This window comes from Lichenostomus cassidix, chromosome 2, assembly GCF_008360975.1.
Source record: "Lichenostomus cassidix isolate B80296 chromosome 2, HeHo_3.0, whole genome shotgun sequence".
Taxonomy (NCBI): Eukaryota; Metazoa; Chordata; class Aves; order Passeriformes; family Meliphagidae; genus Lichenostomus; species Lichenostomus cassidix.
In genome coordinates this window covers 117,989,385-118,003,396 of record NC_139482.1, presented here as the reverse complement: position 1 = coordinate 118,003,396, position 14,012 = coordinate 117,989,385, and the positions used below count along the sequence as shown (strand labels likewise).

The 14,012-nt window shown below is 37.6% G+C and overlaps 1 protein-coding gene across 1 annotated transcript in view; it reads right to left on the bottom strand.

The window, feature by feature from the left end:
- Positions 1 to 14,012, bottom strand: part of PREX2 (phosphatidylinositol-3,4,5-trisphosphate dependent Rac exchange factor 2) — a 168,623-nt gene that overhangs the window by 28,633 nt on the left and 125,978 nt on the right. Inside the window, exon 36 of the mRNA XM_085052989.1 lies at positions 571 to 637. Within this exon, the coding sequence (XP_084909115.1) occupies positions 571 to 637 (67 nt within the window). The remainder of the gene's footprint in view (positions 1 to 570; positions 638 to 14,012) is intronic.

The following is a 14,012-nucleotide window of genomic DNA, read 5'->3' as shown; positions in this document are numbered from 1 at the left end:
ATGCAAGACCCCAGGAATTTCTTTACTCTCCCTACCGGGCTGCAATACAGGAATTAACTCTCCAGCAAGAGGAGAGAGCATTAAATGAATTTTCATAGCCCCTGGGATCTCTCAGCCACAGAGGTTTAAAGACAGATGAAAGCATTTGAAGAAAGCCTAAATGAGAAGATTCAGAAGAAAGCCTTCCGAGCAGGATGCTAAAGGAGTATTTAATTTGGAAAAGCGCTTCCAGTATTCAGAACAAAGAATTTCTGCCTGCACCTGTCCTCCCCCATCCTACCCCACATGCTCCTAGAGTATTTCCATTGCTCTGAAAGCACAGCAAAAAAGGAATGTAATGATTCCTCTTCTCAAACACAGACACCCTCCTGCCACACTTTTTAATACAGAACCACATGGCACCACCTACCCCAAAAACACAGGTGGGACAAAATGCTGCAAGAGAGCTCCTCCTTTCCCTGTCCCTCTCCCCGAGCTTTAAATAATTCAATTTTTGATGGAATTAAGAAATCCTCAGTAACACAGTGTGTAACATATAAAGTTTAATTAGGCACTTAACATTTTATTTACCTTATCTATATAAGCTGCTTTAGATGTTGAATTTGGAGGCAAGTTTGACTTGTCCAGGTAGAATGCCCTGAAAGAAAAAACAGATAGAGTAAGGCAAAAACTAATTGTTTAAACTCCTGAACAAAATGCATGCAAGTGACTGTTCTTAGACCCCATCCTAAGGTTGAAGGGGTTTTTACCATATGGTAAGAGAGGGTCAAGGGGTAATACAATAATAAATAGGCACTGTCACTCTTTTTTTTAAAGTAATAGGGAACATTTTTTGTTCTGGAGACAAAAACAGTCCCTCTGTCTTTGACAGTACAGTGCAAAATTTTAATGTCTAGTTAACAGAAGAAAACAGGATCTGAAAGTGACTTTCAACAAAGCTACCCATGAAAATGTTTGTGGTGACTGTAGAGATTTTAAAAGTGACTTTGGGAAAACTGGCATACAAACCATGCCTGAGCTTCACACGCTACAAGCTTTTCTATATTCGTTGTATATAAAAGCAATAACATAAAAGCAGAATCCCCAGCATGAAACACAGTACTGACACAGGAAACATACACATGATCCACAATATAAAAAGAAACAAAAAAGCAAAAACCCTTCAAGGGACAAATATGCATCATACAAGCCAAATGGCATTTTCAATGAATGCAATTATTCATGCATGCAGGTACAAATAAAAAAACCCTGCCTTTCTCCACACTTCCTTGAAAATGAATCAGTGCATGAAAGGAAAAACCAAAGAAAACTGTCATTTACCTTCAGAACACAAATGTGATGGAGAAAACAAAAGTGATGAAGAAAACATACTTAACTGTATCAGTTTTATCTACTGTGTATCAACCCATATTCTCACAGGTCCTTCTATAACCTTTCACTTACCAATGAATAGTCCCAGCAAAAGTTTATATAAAACAGACAAGTGCAACATGTGCTGTCTTCAAATGCAAAGTTGATGAATTTCTGTGTGGCACAAAGGAGGCTGGTATTTTTCTATCCTACAACAAAAGACTCTTCCACTTCCCCTACACCCAAAAAGGAAGAGCTTTAGCAAAGAGCACACAGGAAGCATGGAGCTCTTCTCTACTCTATTCTTCAATTCAGGGACCAGAGAGGAATGTTTGTTTTCACTTTTCAACTTGTAAGCAACTTAATTGCTCACCACAGAGGAACTATCATTAAACATCTCACAGGCAGAGGAAATATCCTACATATCTTTGTGCTAAGATCACAGGTTTTATTGCCTCTGCAGCAACACTTTAAAAAAGCCCAGAGCAGTGGAGTTGGACCAGATGATCTTTAAAGGTCCTGTCTAACTCAAACCATTCCATAATTCTCTGATCACAAAACTCATTCTGCTAGCTGTAAAGCTCCTAAAATCTCCTGTGGCAGCTGAAAGCAGAAACATTTGGTAGGCCTCCCTGCCTGGATGAAGCATCCAGTGAGAACCAGGCAACAGCTACTACTGCAGCAATTGTGGGCAACATTTAAATTAAAAAAAAAAAAAAAGACAAGAGAAACACCACTGAACTATGGAACACATTGGAAAAAGAGATACTCCAGTGACAATCTCAAGGTATCACTGTGATCTAGCTCCTCTGTGTGTGCTCAAGGCGTAGACCTGATTAAAGGTCACAACTGAGCCACAACCCAGGCTGCAGCTATGGAGTTTGGTAACCGAATTTCAGTTGCTCTAAATTATGAAAAATAAACCACTGAAAAAATTGTATCCTTGAGGATCAGCTGGATCCTCCAGTCACTAAAGCACTGATTCATGTACCACACAAGGTTAAAAATCACTCCCCCTCTTATTTTATGATTTTACCTAGGAGAAAAGTTACATTGTCATACACTTGCTGGGCAGGGGTGAAAACTGCAGATTTGAATATCTGTTACTCTTTAACAACCTGGAATAACTCATTTGATTAAAAAAATCCATCCACCTTTTATTATAGTACACATTGCTTCCAATAGTTTGTAGTTTTGAAAAACATCTCCCAAATTTAAGGTTTGAATTAATTCTCTCAGAGAGCACAGCAAAGCTAATCTAGTTCTGTTATTCCATTACACCTTTTGCATGATCCACAATGTACTCTGTGTCAAAGGAAGCTGGACACTATTGAAAGGAAAAGAGGTTTGTAGAGAAAATTACTCATAAATCACTTTGGCCACAGCACATAAAAGCTACCTCAGCAGCAACACACCAAGCTTTTTCTTTGTTAGCAAAGCTAAAAAACAAAGCCTCACCCTGCTCTCTGCTGAACATTATCAGACTGAAAGCCTATAGTGCTTTTTCCTGCCATACGACAGGAAAATCTGCTTTGTTCAGAGACTGTTCAGCAATCCCATCTCTTTATTCCAGCAAATTCAGCTGCATTAAATGTAACCAGAAACCAAATATAGAACAGTACACTAATTAATGGAGCACATGGAAAATAATTAACTCAGGGTATAAAATGAAGTAACATGGACACTAGAATGGGATATGCAATTATAGGAATTACTCCATTAATTCAGTCAATTATTCATTAACCTTTAAAAAGCAAACAAAAAATCAGCTATACACAACATTAATTTTAAATATCAAAATATCCTGTTACAAGTGAAACTATCCCTTCCCCATCAGATAACACTCCCAGATGTTTCTCAAGTGCTTTATTTTTATTGCTTTTCATAAAAACTGTCTTCAGTATTTTACAGAACATGACAACCTGTGGACAGCATATAAATTTCCAAAGCACTTCACTTAATTACTAAATGCTTGTTAAGGTCCTTAATCATATTTTATGGGAAAAGTTAATGGCAATCTTGGCATGGTGCCCAATTTGGACAATATTTTCTAATCCATTTGAAATGAACCAGAATGAAATCATAGTTCTTTGCCTCCAAATGTGATGTTAGTTTAGCTTTTAAAGCCTTGCAATTTCTCTAAGATGTAGCAGAAAATCCTTCCTTCAAAGAAAAAAAACCCAGAAAGGTAGATAATCCAATACACAACAAATCTACTGGGATTATTGCTGTGTTTGACTTTTGCAAGGTATCTCCCATGTAGCAATGTCAAATAATGGGGACAAGTATCTCAGGGAAAACTAACACTGGGATAAGGTAACAAACATCTTAGGGTTCAAAAAGAAATATCTATCACAAGATGAAAGCTTTCCCATGATGTCTTCCCAAAACTTAAGTACAAAGGAATCGAAGAAGTACTGATTTTTTCATAGTAAAGCATTTTACAGGGTACCCTTTAAAACTGACACAGACATGTAAAGTCCTGAAAAATTCAAATTTTGCAAATGGAACCCTAAGAAGGCTTCAGACATGCAGAGACACTTTCCTGAGTAACTTCAAACAGACAGATAATTCAAGCAAATCCAAGTGCTAAGTCCTATTCTCAATTTCTTGTGCCAGTAAGCCTGTGGGGTTGTCCTAGGTATTGTTAATCTTTTCTTCAAGAGGAGGAGGTAACTGGGTTATGGCATTAAATACTACCAAGTTGGTGGCTCTGTTCTAGAAAGGTTTTGCTTTGATGTTGTAGAACAGAAACATTTAGCCTTTTATTTCCACATCACTGTGGAATACATATAAATTAATTCATACTGTCCTCAACAGAGAGATGGAAATATATCTTAATTCTACTAGATTTTTGATCCCTCAGTCACTAGATATTCAAGACCATGTAGAAAAGCACAGTCAGCAAACTGAGAAAGGACACAGCAGAACAGAGGTGTCGAGTCAGGAAGTGTTGGAATCCCTAATTATTTTCTTCAGCTCAATCTCAAAAGCACGTCCTTATGACACAGATAAACAGTATTTCTGAGTTTTTGCATCTATGAGCACATATACTTTTGTATTTCTTTAATAACAATTCTATGTTCTGACCTCTAGTTTATACCTATACAGATGGGCATGTATATAATATGCTTATTACACATATGTGTATATATATTTATACACATACCTTTGTAAACACATTTATATACATATATGTAAAAATTCATTTTTTTCTGTATTAAATATATCCATTTTCCATTACAGCAAGTTGTTTCACATATTCTTTCCATTAAATGGCAAGTCTCAATAAATGATAAATTACTATGTATAATTATGTTCTCAACCCATGCTAAGAGAGATTTTAAATCATGTTTCCTAGCATCTGTCAGTAATACAATCCTATATAGAGTGTCACCAGCATCCTTAGTAGTTATAGAAAGGTTTAAGTATAACAACTTTAAAAAAAGCTTTATGATGGTACTGTGATTTTAAATTCTCAAAGAGCCTGTAATGTTTTGACCTCTCACAACTGTCATGAAAACTGAAGTGCAGAATGGAAAATTTTAATACCACATGGCTCTAATCATGTGCAACTTACATTTAATGCGTAAGCAAGTCAGTAAGCCCCACCCTTTGTCATAACACCCTTGTACTCAGCACTGGTGAGGCCACACCTTGAATCCTGTGCTCAGTTTTGGGTGCCTCACTACAAGGAAGACCTTGAGGTTCTGGATTGAGTCCAGAGAAGGGCAACGAAGACAGAAAAAGGCCTAGAGCACAAGTCTCACAAGGAGCAGCTGAGGGAGCTGGGGTTGTTTAGCCTGAAGGAGGCTCAGGGGAGACCTTATCATTCCTGTAGGGAGGTGAGGGTTGGCCTCTTCTCCCACATAACAAGTGACAGAACAAGAGGAAATGGCCTCAAGTTGTACCAGGGGAGGATTAGATTGAATATTAGGAGAAATTTCTTCACTGAAAGGTTTGTTGAGCTGTCCAGGGATGAGTCATAGTCCCTGGAGGTATTCAAAAGGTGTGTAGATGTGCCACTCAGGGACATTGTTTAGTGGTGGACTTGGCAGTGCTGGGTTAACAGTGGGACTCAATCTTAAAGGTCTTTTTCAAACCTAAATGATCCTGTGATTCCTGGCTTACCCCATCACAAAGTGACAAACCAGCTTTTCTCTGTCTCTACTGATGTCATGGTTAAGGAATGGTATTCCCTAATGTAGTCTTCCCACTGAAACCACTTCAAGCCATGCACCACCTGCTTGCTCCCCCTTCACCTGCAGCAGGCTGGAGAGGAGAATTGGAGGCACAAAAGGTAAAGACCACAGGCTGAGATAAGAACAATTTACTAGAAACAGCAATGATGCCAGAAAATAAGCAGTAAGAGCAACAGTACTAATGACAAAAGTGTACAAAAGAGACAGTGGTTCCACTTAAAAATGGTCTCTGTGAAGCCCACAGCCCGACCACAGCCATGCCACCCTGACTGCTCCCTCTGGCTCAGGAGCAGCATCATATTTACTTCAGCAGAAGAAACCCCTTCTCCTGGGAAGAGACTCCCCTCCCCAGCCCCTGGCAGTGATGTGAGGTGGTATAGAAAAATCTCCAGGTCCTAGCTGTGTCCCTCCTGGCTTCTACAAAGATTAGCCCTGTCCTGGCCGGAACCAGGACAAGTATTATTTCCCTCTACTGTGGGAAATAGTGCAGTCTTTGATGAAGAGGATGTGACTGTATTGTGAGACAAGAAAAATACATAGAGAAAAGAGAAAAATCAAGTTTAGTAATGCATTGAAATACTTACAAGTGGGGAGGGGTGTTAAGAAAATTTCAAGAAAGGAAACTTATGGACTTTCTTGGAAACTGTCTGCTTTAGTGGAGGAGACTGGGAATATAGAAGGGACATAGACTTTCAACTTGAAAACCAAACTCCCAAGAAACTAAACCCTTAAACTAAGGGGGGAAATCTTCATAGTTCTCCTCATTTTCTTGCAAGACTGCAGCATCTGGCTAAACTACTGACTTCTCACCAATTTAAACTCTATTCAGCCTATGAATAAGGCATGTTAAACAATTGGCTCTAGAATGAGTACAAGTATCTGAGGTGCAAACTGAGAAGGATGCTTGCAAAGTAATAGTCCTATTCTCAAACCTTTGTAAACACAAAAGCAGGAGACTACATCAATGTGAGCATAGAAAGGTGAAAACAGAAAGTCATGGATGCCAAAAATAAATGGAAAAAAAGATCTAATTTGCTCTATGTAATACTTCTCACTTTTCTCATGCAACCTTTTAACACCTATTTTCCAGAATTCAGTCTCTGCCTATATCCAAGAGCACTCAAAACCATCCTATTTGTGATGTGAAAGGGAACATCTCTGACCACAGACCAGTTACAGCTGCCCTTCTGCTTCTCCCATCATTATCGAAACAGCCAAATCCACACTGAACCAAATAATGCTAACTAATTGCTTCCACATTTCTCTTTCAGACAATGGATGTCTCCTTTTTAGCTCCTGATATTCCAGACATGGAATACACTGTTAAAAAGGACAACATGCCAAATAGTCATTGGGTGGTTAGGGTTTTGACTACTGCAGGCTTGGGCTGCATTCCTATCAGTGACTGGGAAGGTAAAAAAAGGCAAGAAAAGGCTCCACCTTTGATCACTGCAGATACACATTCTCTGTGCTTGCAGAGGATAAAGAAAGCAGGATGAACCAGATGTCCATCTCAGTGAGCAAAACGTCAGTATATATAATCTACTAAGACACATACTTTTCAATTACAGAACACTACTGATAATAAATACTGATCATACTTTGTGAAAAGTCTGAAGAAACAATTAATCTGCACTCACAGAATGAGCACAGCACTGAAAAAGGAAAAAAAATCCCAAAGCTAAATTCAAGCCATCTGGTAATATCTTTTAGACCCGTCAGACAAATTTAATTTACTTTGCCCAGGATCTCTCTATTCTCTCTCTGGTCTTGCTTCACTTAGACACAATGAATCTTAATTTCTGTTCTATCTAAAATACTTCTCACTAAGTTCATCAGGAGACAAACTTAGCTGTTATTTCCTTGTTATATCCTTCAGAGTGAATGCTTAATTTTCAATTTTGCCTTCCTAAAGGCTCTGCATTTAGAGACAGTTAAGTCACAAATTTCTGGTTCATTTGGAATCACATATTAAAAATCTAAGAGGCATTAGAGTTCCAATGTTTATGGTCATATAAAATACAGGATAAATTTGTCTATGTGGCATTGCAGACCAGCTTCACTGTTGCTGTTTTGAACACAAAGCTATGTATCAAATAGCTAGTATGGAACACCAGAAAACAGTTTTTCCACGTGATTCAGAAATATCTCACTGTAACGAAAAGAAAATGCTGTCACAGAATCACTCTCTGAAACCTGTAACTCTCCCCACGTCACTCTCTTGAATTTGATGGCAATGACAAAAACTGTTAGCTGCTCATTAACATGTAACTCACTGAAGTGAACAGACATGAAGGAAAGCCCAGTCATAGGACAAGAGTGGCACAAGGACAAGCAACATAAACTTCTTGACTACCTGAGCATTTTGGTTTTGAAAAGCATCTCTTCAGGCATCTTTCAGCCTTAAGGTGGATTTTAATGTATTTACTACAGGAATTGATATACGATCTGGTCTTTGTGATAACACAGGTATTGCCTTGAGGCTTCATCATTTTGTTCCAGAGACAAGTTCTTTCTTTCATGGTAATTAACTGCCTTTAAGTGGATACGTCCTTCATGTCATTGTAACTCATTTATAGCAAAGCAACTATTAGAGAATTTTAGTTCAGCCTGAAGCCATGAGTGCCATCACATCTATTTTCTGCCTTGACTAAATTATACAGGATACAGAAAACATCAGCTTGCCAAGAAGCCTGCAGCTTGAGAGGCTGTTGTGCATGTATACGTGTATGTATAAATAAAAAATATGTTACATTCCTCAGACAGATTTTGTTCCAGGTTTGAATACATTTTAGGGGCAGAAACAGTTTCCTTTTCTTATCTTTCTGAAAATTAAAAGAAACAAGAAAACCCAACAACATGAAAACCTCATGAATTGTAACGTCCCTGAATAAAGAATTTAATTAAATTTGTCATTGCTCTGTGGCAGACTACTTATGACATAAAATAAATACAGGAGGCTTCAGACAGAGAAATTGTTTGAAGTTGCATTGTAAATGAAACTCTTTAAAATGACAAATATTATATTCAGTGTAATCAGATGTTCAGTGTAATGAGGGTAGTTAGCTAAATCATTTGTCATTAGATTCACTGATTATAATTGCTTCCTTAGCATAACAGACTTGCATTTACCTCCTAAAATGATATCCAAGAAAGCAGCAACACGGGGGGAAAAAAAACCCAACAAAACAACAAGAAAACTCAAAAAAATTTGCAAATCTTTTTCCCCTTTACTGCTTGCTTTAATTTTTCTTGTATTATGACTGACAACAAGCTACAGAAGTAGCTGCCAATAACCCTGGACACAGCTGACTTCAAAGAATAGTTCCAAATCACACAGAATGGTAAGCAGGAAGGAAGGAACATTTTTTCCAGACTTTCTTTCTCTGTTGATGCACAGGCAAGTTAATTACTACACAGTGGTAATTAGCACCCACACCAGTGGTGGGGATGTACAGCAACCCTCAGCTGTCTTTCCCACAGCATGATCCTATCTTTGGAGTAAAGAACTGGGTCATCATATAATCAGGGGTGTCACAAGAAAGTGCCATGCTGAGGATAAGAGAAAATTAATGGGAAAGTAGAGCTCTCCTGACCTCACCTTCATCTATTATTTTTCTCATTTCCTCTGAACATTTCCAATCCTAGACACCATAATATCAGCAAACAAATTTTAAAGATATTTAGATGCCTAAAGGCAAGCATAGGTTTCTGAAGAAGCTCATGTATCTCATGTATCTAAAAAAGTGCTCATGTATCTAAAAGCCATTGATTTCTCTAATTTCTTATTAGCTAAAAATTATCTGCAGGGATAGTTTTGGAATCCAAGCAGGTATCTTGATGTGCAGTTCTCAGCACCTACAGACCACCACAGCTTGTTTTTGAAGTCAACAATGAAAGCAAAGCACACTGCAGAGACACAGAAGCTGAAAGCATACTTGGTACAGCCACAGCCCTGCACCCTGCTGAATGACCTGTGCCCTGAACATCCTCTCTGCCTTTGTGATACATCCCTTCTGTGCACAGACACATCCAGGAAAAAAACTCTGAAAGCACAGATGTGCCTGGACTTTTCTCATTAAGCAGCTAACCAGAAGCACCTGTAGAAAGCTGCATCTTAATAGAATGTCATAGGAGGGACATAGTTTCTACTCAGAATGAGAATTTACACCACATACAAAAAAAAAAAAAGGCAACAAAACCCCACCACCACTACGAAAGGACTAATCTGATAAAATGTCAAATACAGAGAAAGGAAAACTGAAAGAGCAAGCTTCCTACTGCACATTCAAAATCCCATCCTGGGACAGGAAGTCCAAACTTCTGATAACTTGGACAAAGAGTACAAAAGTTTTCATTCCTATACTAAAGGCCCGTTTTTTAAAATGGCTCACTTTTTTGCAGGAAGCTAACCCAAACCCCTATTTCTTTAAGGATAAAAACTGCTCTCACATCCAACTAAATGTTTTACTTTGAAGTCACTATTCAGGCCAAAGCTTGGCTGAGGGATGGTCATGCAGCTAACCCCGTCTGTCAGGGTCTGTCCCAGCTTCCAACAGGCTTGCATCACAACCAATCTGACCATTACAGCAAGGACCATAAGATTTATTTGTATGCAATGCAGTAATACCTAGCATACTGAACCTTATGCAGGAAACTTACTGGAAATATAACCTTTTTGCAGGAAATAGACCTTTACCAAATGTAAAGACCATATTCAAAGGACAGAACGTATTTTTAAAAAATAATTCTTAAACTCTAATTTTGAAGCAGTACTGCTTTAAGTTTTTGCCCTCATGTTTTTACCTTACATGACCCAAGACTTGCAAAGTGATACTTAAATCAACCAAGCAGTCTGACTAAATATAGTGCACTTGTGAGATTTTTTTATTGCTATCAGCATTTGTAGTAATTATGGATTTGAACACCATTGTGTCCTGCAGTGTTGAAGCTAAATAATGTCTGGTATCTGTAGCAGCAAAAAGACAGACTCTGGATGAAAAAAGGCTATATGAAAGCCAAGGAGTACCAAAGGAGGAACATGGGTACAAGTGGGAGGAGAATACAGAAAGGGCTCACTTAACATCAACCTCCACAGAGGTCAGATACACAGGTTCTTCTTAGTCCCCTTCTAAATTAGAAGACAACTGCTAAGCTACCAAATACATAATAATAAAAATCTTGAAAAGCTCTGCTGACCTAATTACTTTCACTTGGATGCACTGAATATTTCTCATTAGCAAACAATGTGACCAGGTTCAATTTACATTGCAAGCAACTACTAGAACCAGTTTAGTTCTCAAACAGAATTTGAACATAACTATATTTTCCTTATCAGTGTCACAGAAACAGAATTGCTGAACTATAAATATAAGTGCAATTGGAAAAAAAATCCAGCATGATTAAGAATAATTGTGGGTTAGGTGCTGAAAATTCCTCAGCAGATTCAGAAATTTCATAAACTAGGTATTGGTTGTTGTGTTGGTTTTCTTTAAATAACATCTTTATTTCAATAAAGCACCTTCTACATATTGCTGGTGCAGAGGATATTGCCTCAGGAACTGTAGAAGAAGTCAACTTGAGCTGATCTTAGAATAAAAGTTCCCTTATATTACTAATTAGATTCAGCTAGTTGGGGTTAAGTCCATTACAGAAGACGGAGGGAAATTCTCTCCATTCCACATAAGCATGAAATTCTATAACCAATTTTCAACTGTCTTTCATGAATTCTCATAAAAATGATAATCTTATCAATGACTATTTCATAGCTAAGGTAGTATTTGCAAAAGCCCCAAAGCAAGAACCATGAAAGACAGCAGCTCTTATGATGCTCAAATCAGTGTCAAGGAGAACAATTTTGCACCCAGATTTATTGCATCAGTTCTGATACTGTGGAAAAGCTGGTCAGAGCTCCATTGTTATGGATGAACTCTGCAATAAAAGCAAAGGTTCAGCTTCTTGACTTAATGGTTTTCCTTCCTGAAATCCACTAAAAGTTTCCTAGCATACCTTTTGATTCATTCAAATAAATAATTTGTAAATTATTTCTTTTAAAGCACACATCAGTATGAGATTTTTCACCCAAAAATATTTTATGTCCTCAGACTTTAACAAGACTTTACTACAAGAAATTAAGAGGTAACTGAGCAAAGATACTACTCATTTTTTAACTTATTGTCCTGCTTGGGTACCTACCAAGCTAAGCCAACAACTCTGTTTGCAAGTTGGACAATACACAACCAAAGGGTCTCTTCTATTTCACATTATTTTTGGTGCATTATTAACTCAGGAATAAGAGAAGCTGAAATTGTTTCCCGAGTTCCCATCAATGGATGCTTTGGCTGCAGTGTCACTGTCAAACATTGCTTTCATTTCCACTAGTCCCCATCCTCTTCTCCCACTAGTTTTTCCACAGCTGTTGCTCCCACTTGCTTTTGGCTGCAGCAGTGATGAAGAGACTATAAAATGGTCATCAGATGGTATCTCACAAGCAAGGAACACATTCATTTTCTATGGAGAAAGAATGGCTTATGGGTTCTGTCTTGAATTACTTATTTTATTACTGATTAAGAGTTGCTGCACAGAGGATTTCTTCCACGGGAAGCATTTTAGTATTATTGCACTTGAGCATGTTTCCAGGGAATATTCAATTTCAATTTTTTTTGTTATTCTTTAGTGCAATTACCCAAATGTTAATATCTTTTGCTGCTGTAGTTACTTCATTAGATTCTCCTGGCCAAACACCTACACAGGCTAGCAAATAGCAGAACAAGAATAAAGCATCTGCTTTTCTGTTTTTTCTCTTCACATTTTGTCAGTTACTTCCTGAAGCTGTTTGTGCCTCACTTAAGAAATGGGTAGAGTTCACCAGAAAGCAAACAAATCAATTACTGAATGTTCTCAACAGACGTTAGAGAGCTGAAAAAAAATAACAGAATTTTTCCTCTTCTTGTGACTGGGCAGAGATACCCATGGTAATTTTTGTTAATGATAACTTTTTCATGGTAACTTCTTGCAAAATTAGGTCTTGGAGCTTAGCAACTCATCAGAGCTGTGAGTCACAACACTGTAAAGAGGAATGTACCTCATTATAGCCATGGCATGAATGGAGGACTAACACATGAGGTAAGCAAGGTCAAGAACACTTGAGCATGGAGTCAGGAAGAATTTATTTTAAGGATTTTCATGGGAGGTTGAATTGGTCTTATTCACAGAAAAAAAAAGAAAAAGAAAAAAAAAAGGAAAAAAAAAAAAAAAAAGTCCTGCCTTGTCTACCTGATAGAATCTCTTTCCAACACTAGCTGACTTCATCTAGGCCAAACACTGGCATGACCAAAGATCTCTGTAAAACTGATTTATAACACAAGCCTTGTCACACAAATACTCAGAAGGCACTCTTTTTTCCCAAACAGGAAGTGCGAATATAAAAGGATGGAAAACAGAGTAAATATATTTGCCATTGACATATGAGTGCACTGACAGAGATGTTACAAAAAAAACCCTAAATATATCATACTCACTGAATGCAATTGTCTTTAAAATCACTTTTTCTACAGTAGTACTTAGATTAAAACAGAATGTAGAAATCCCACTGCTTTAATAACAAATTAGAGAAATAGCTTTGCAAAATCCATGAAGAAAACTTTCCAGAGATAGGACTAGCAGGTGAAGGAATTGCACAGACCCTCATGTATCTTCTTCACCCTTCTCCACTGTCCTTGAGCTCATTTTAACTCCTGTTCTCTGCTGCTTTCATAAACTGCCTGATCATTCTAGTAAAATTCAAGAATTTTAGAAGTAAATAGACATGATTTTACCCCAGTCCTTGGCACTCTTCAACTCATGTGGCAAATAAGAATACTCAAACAGGTGTTTTTCACAGACAAGGTGAGACACAAGAGCGATCTATGTACCCATTTTCCTTACTTTACTTCATAACTATTAGATTATTTTGTGTAGTAGAAATTCTGTTGTTATGTGCAACTCCTTAATGAAATATTTACCAAAATACACAGCTGCATATTTCTACATATACTGGTAAGTATGCACTCTGATTTTGGTATCCAAATATGTCTGTATTCCCATTAGTATGGGGTGTGGGGAGAAAGAACAGGAAAAGAGCATTATTTTTTAAGTTCTATTCTGTAGAAATTAGGTAAATACAGTCTATAAAATCAGATTACAATGTGTAGCAATTCTGACACTCCACTTGTGATCAAGAAACCATTTGCTTTTCTGTATGCATTAGGACAACAACCTGGAGGCAATTACAGCTAGAACTTTCAGGGGAAAACAATTTTTTATAGGGTAACTTAACAGTGCAGAAATCAGAAAAACCAGAATCATGAATCTTGGATCTTATTCAATCATGAACCAAAACCCAACCACCATAAAACACATTTCAGTTCAAAGATGTGTCACAGAGACTGACCTGAAAAACAGAACTTGATAAACTAATTT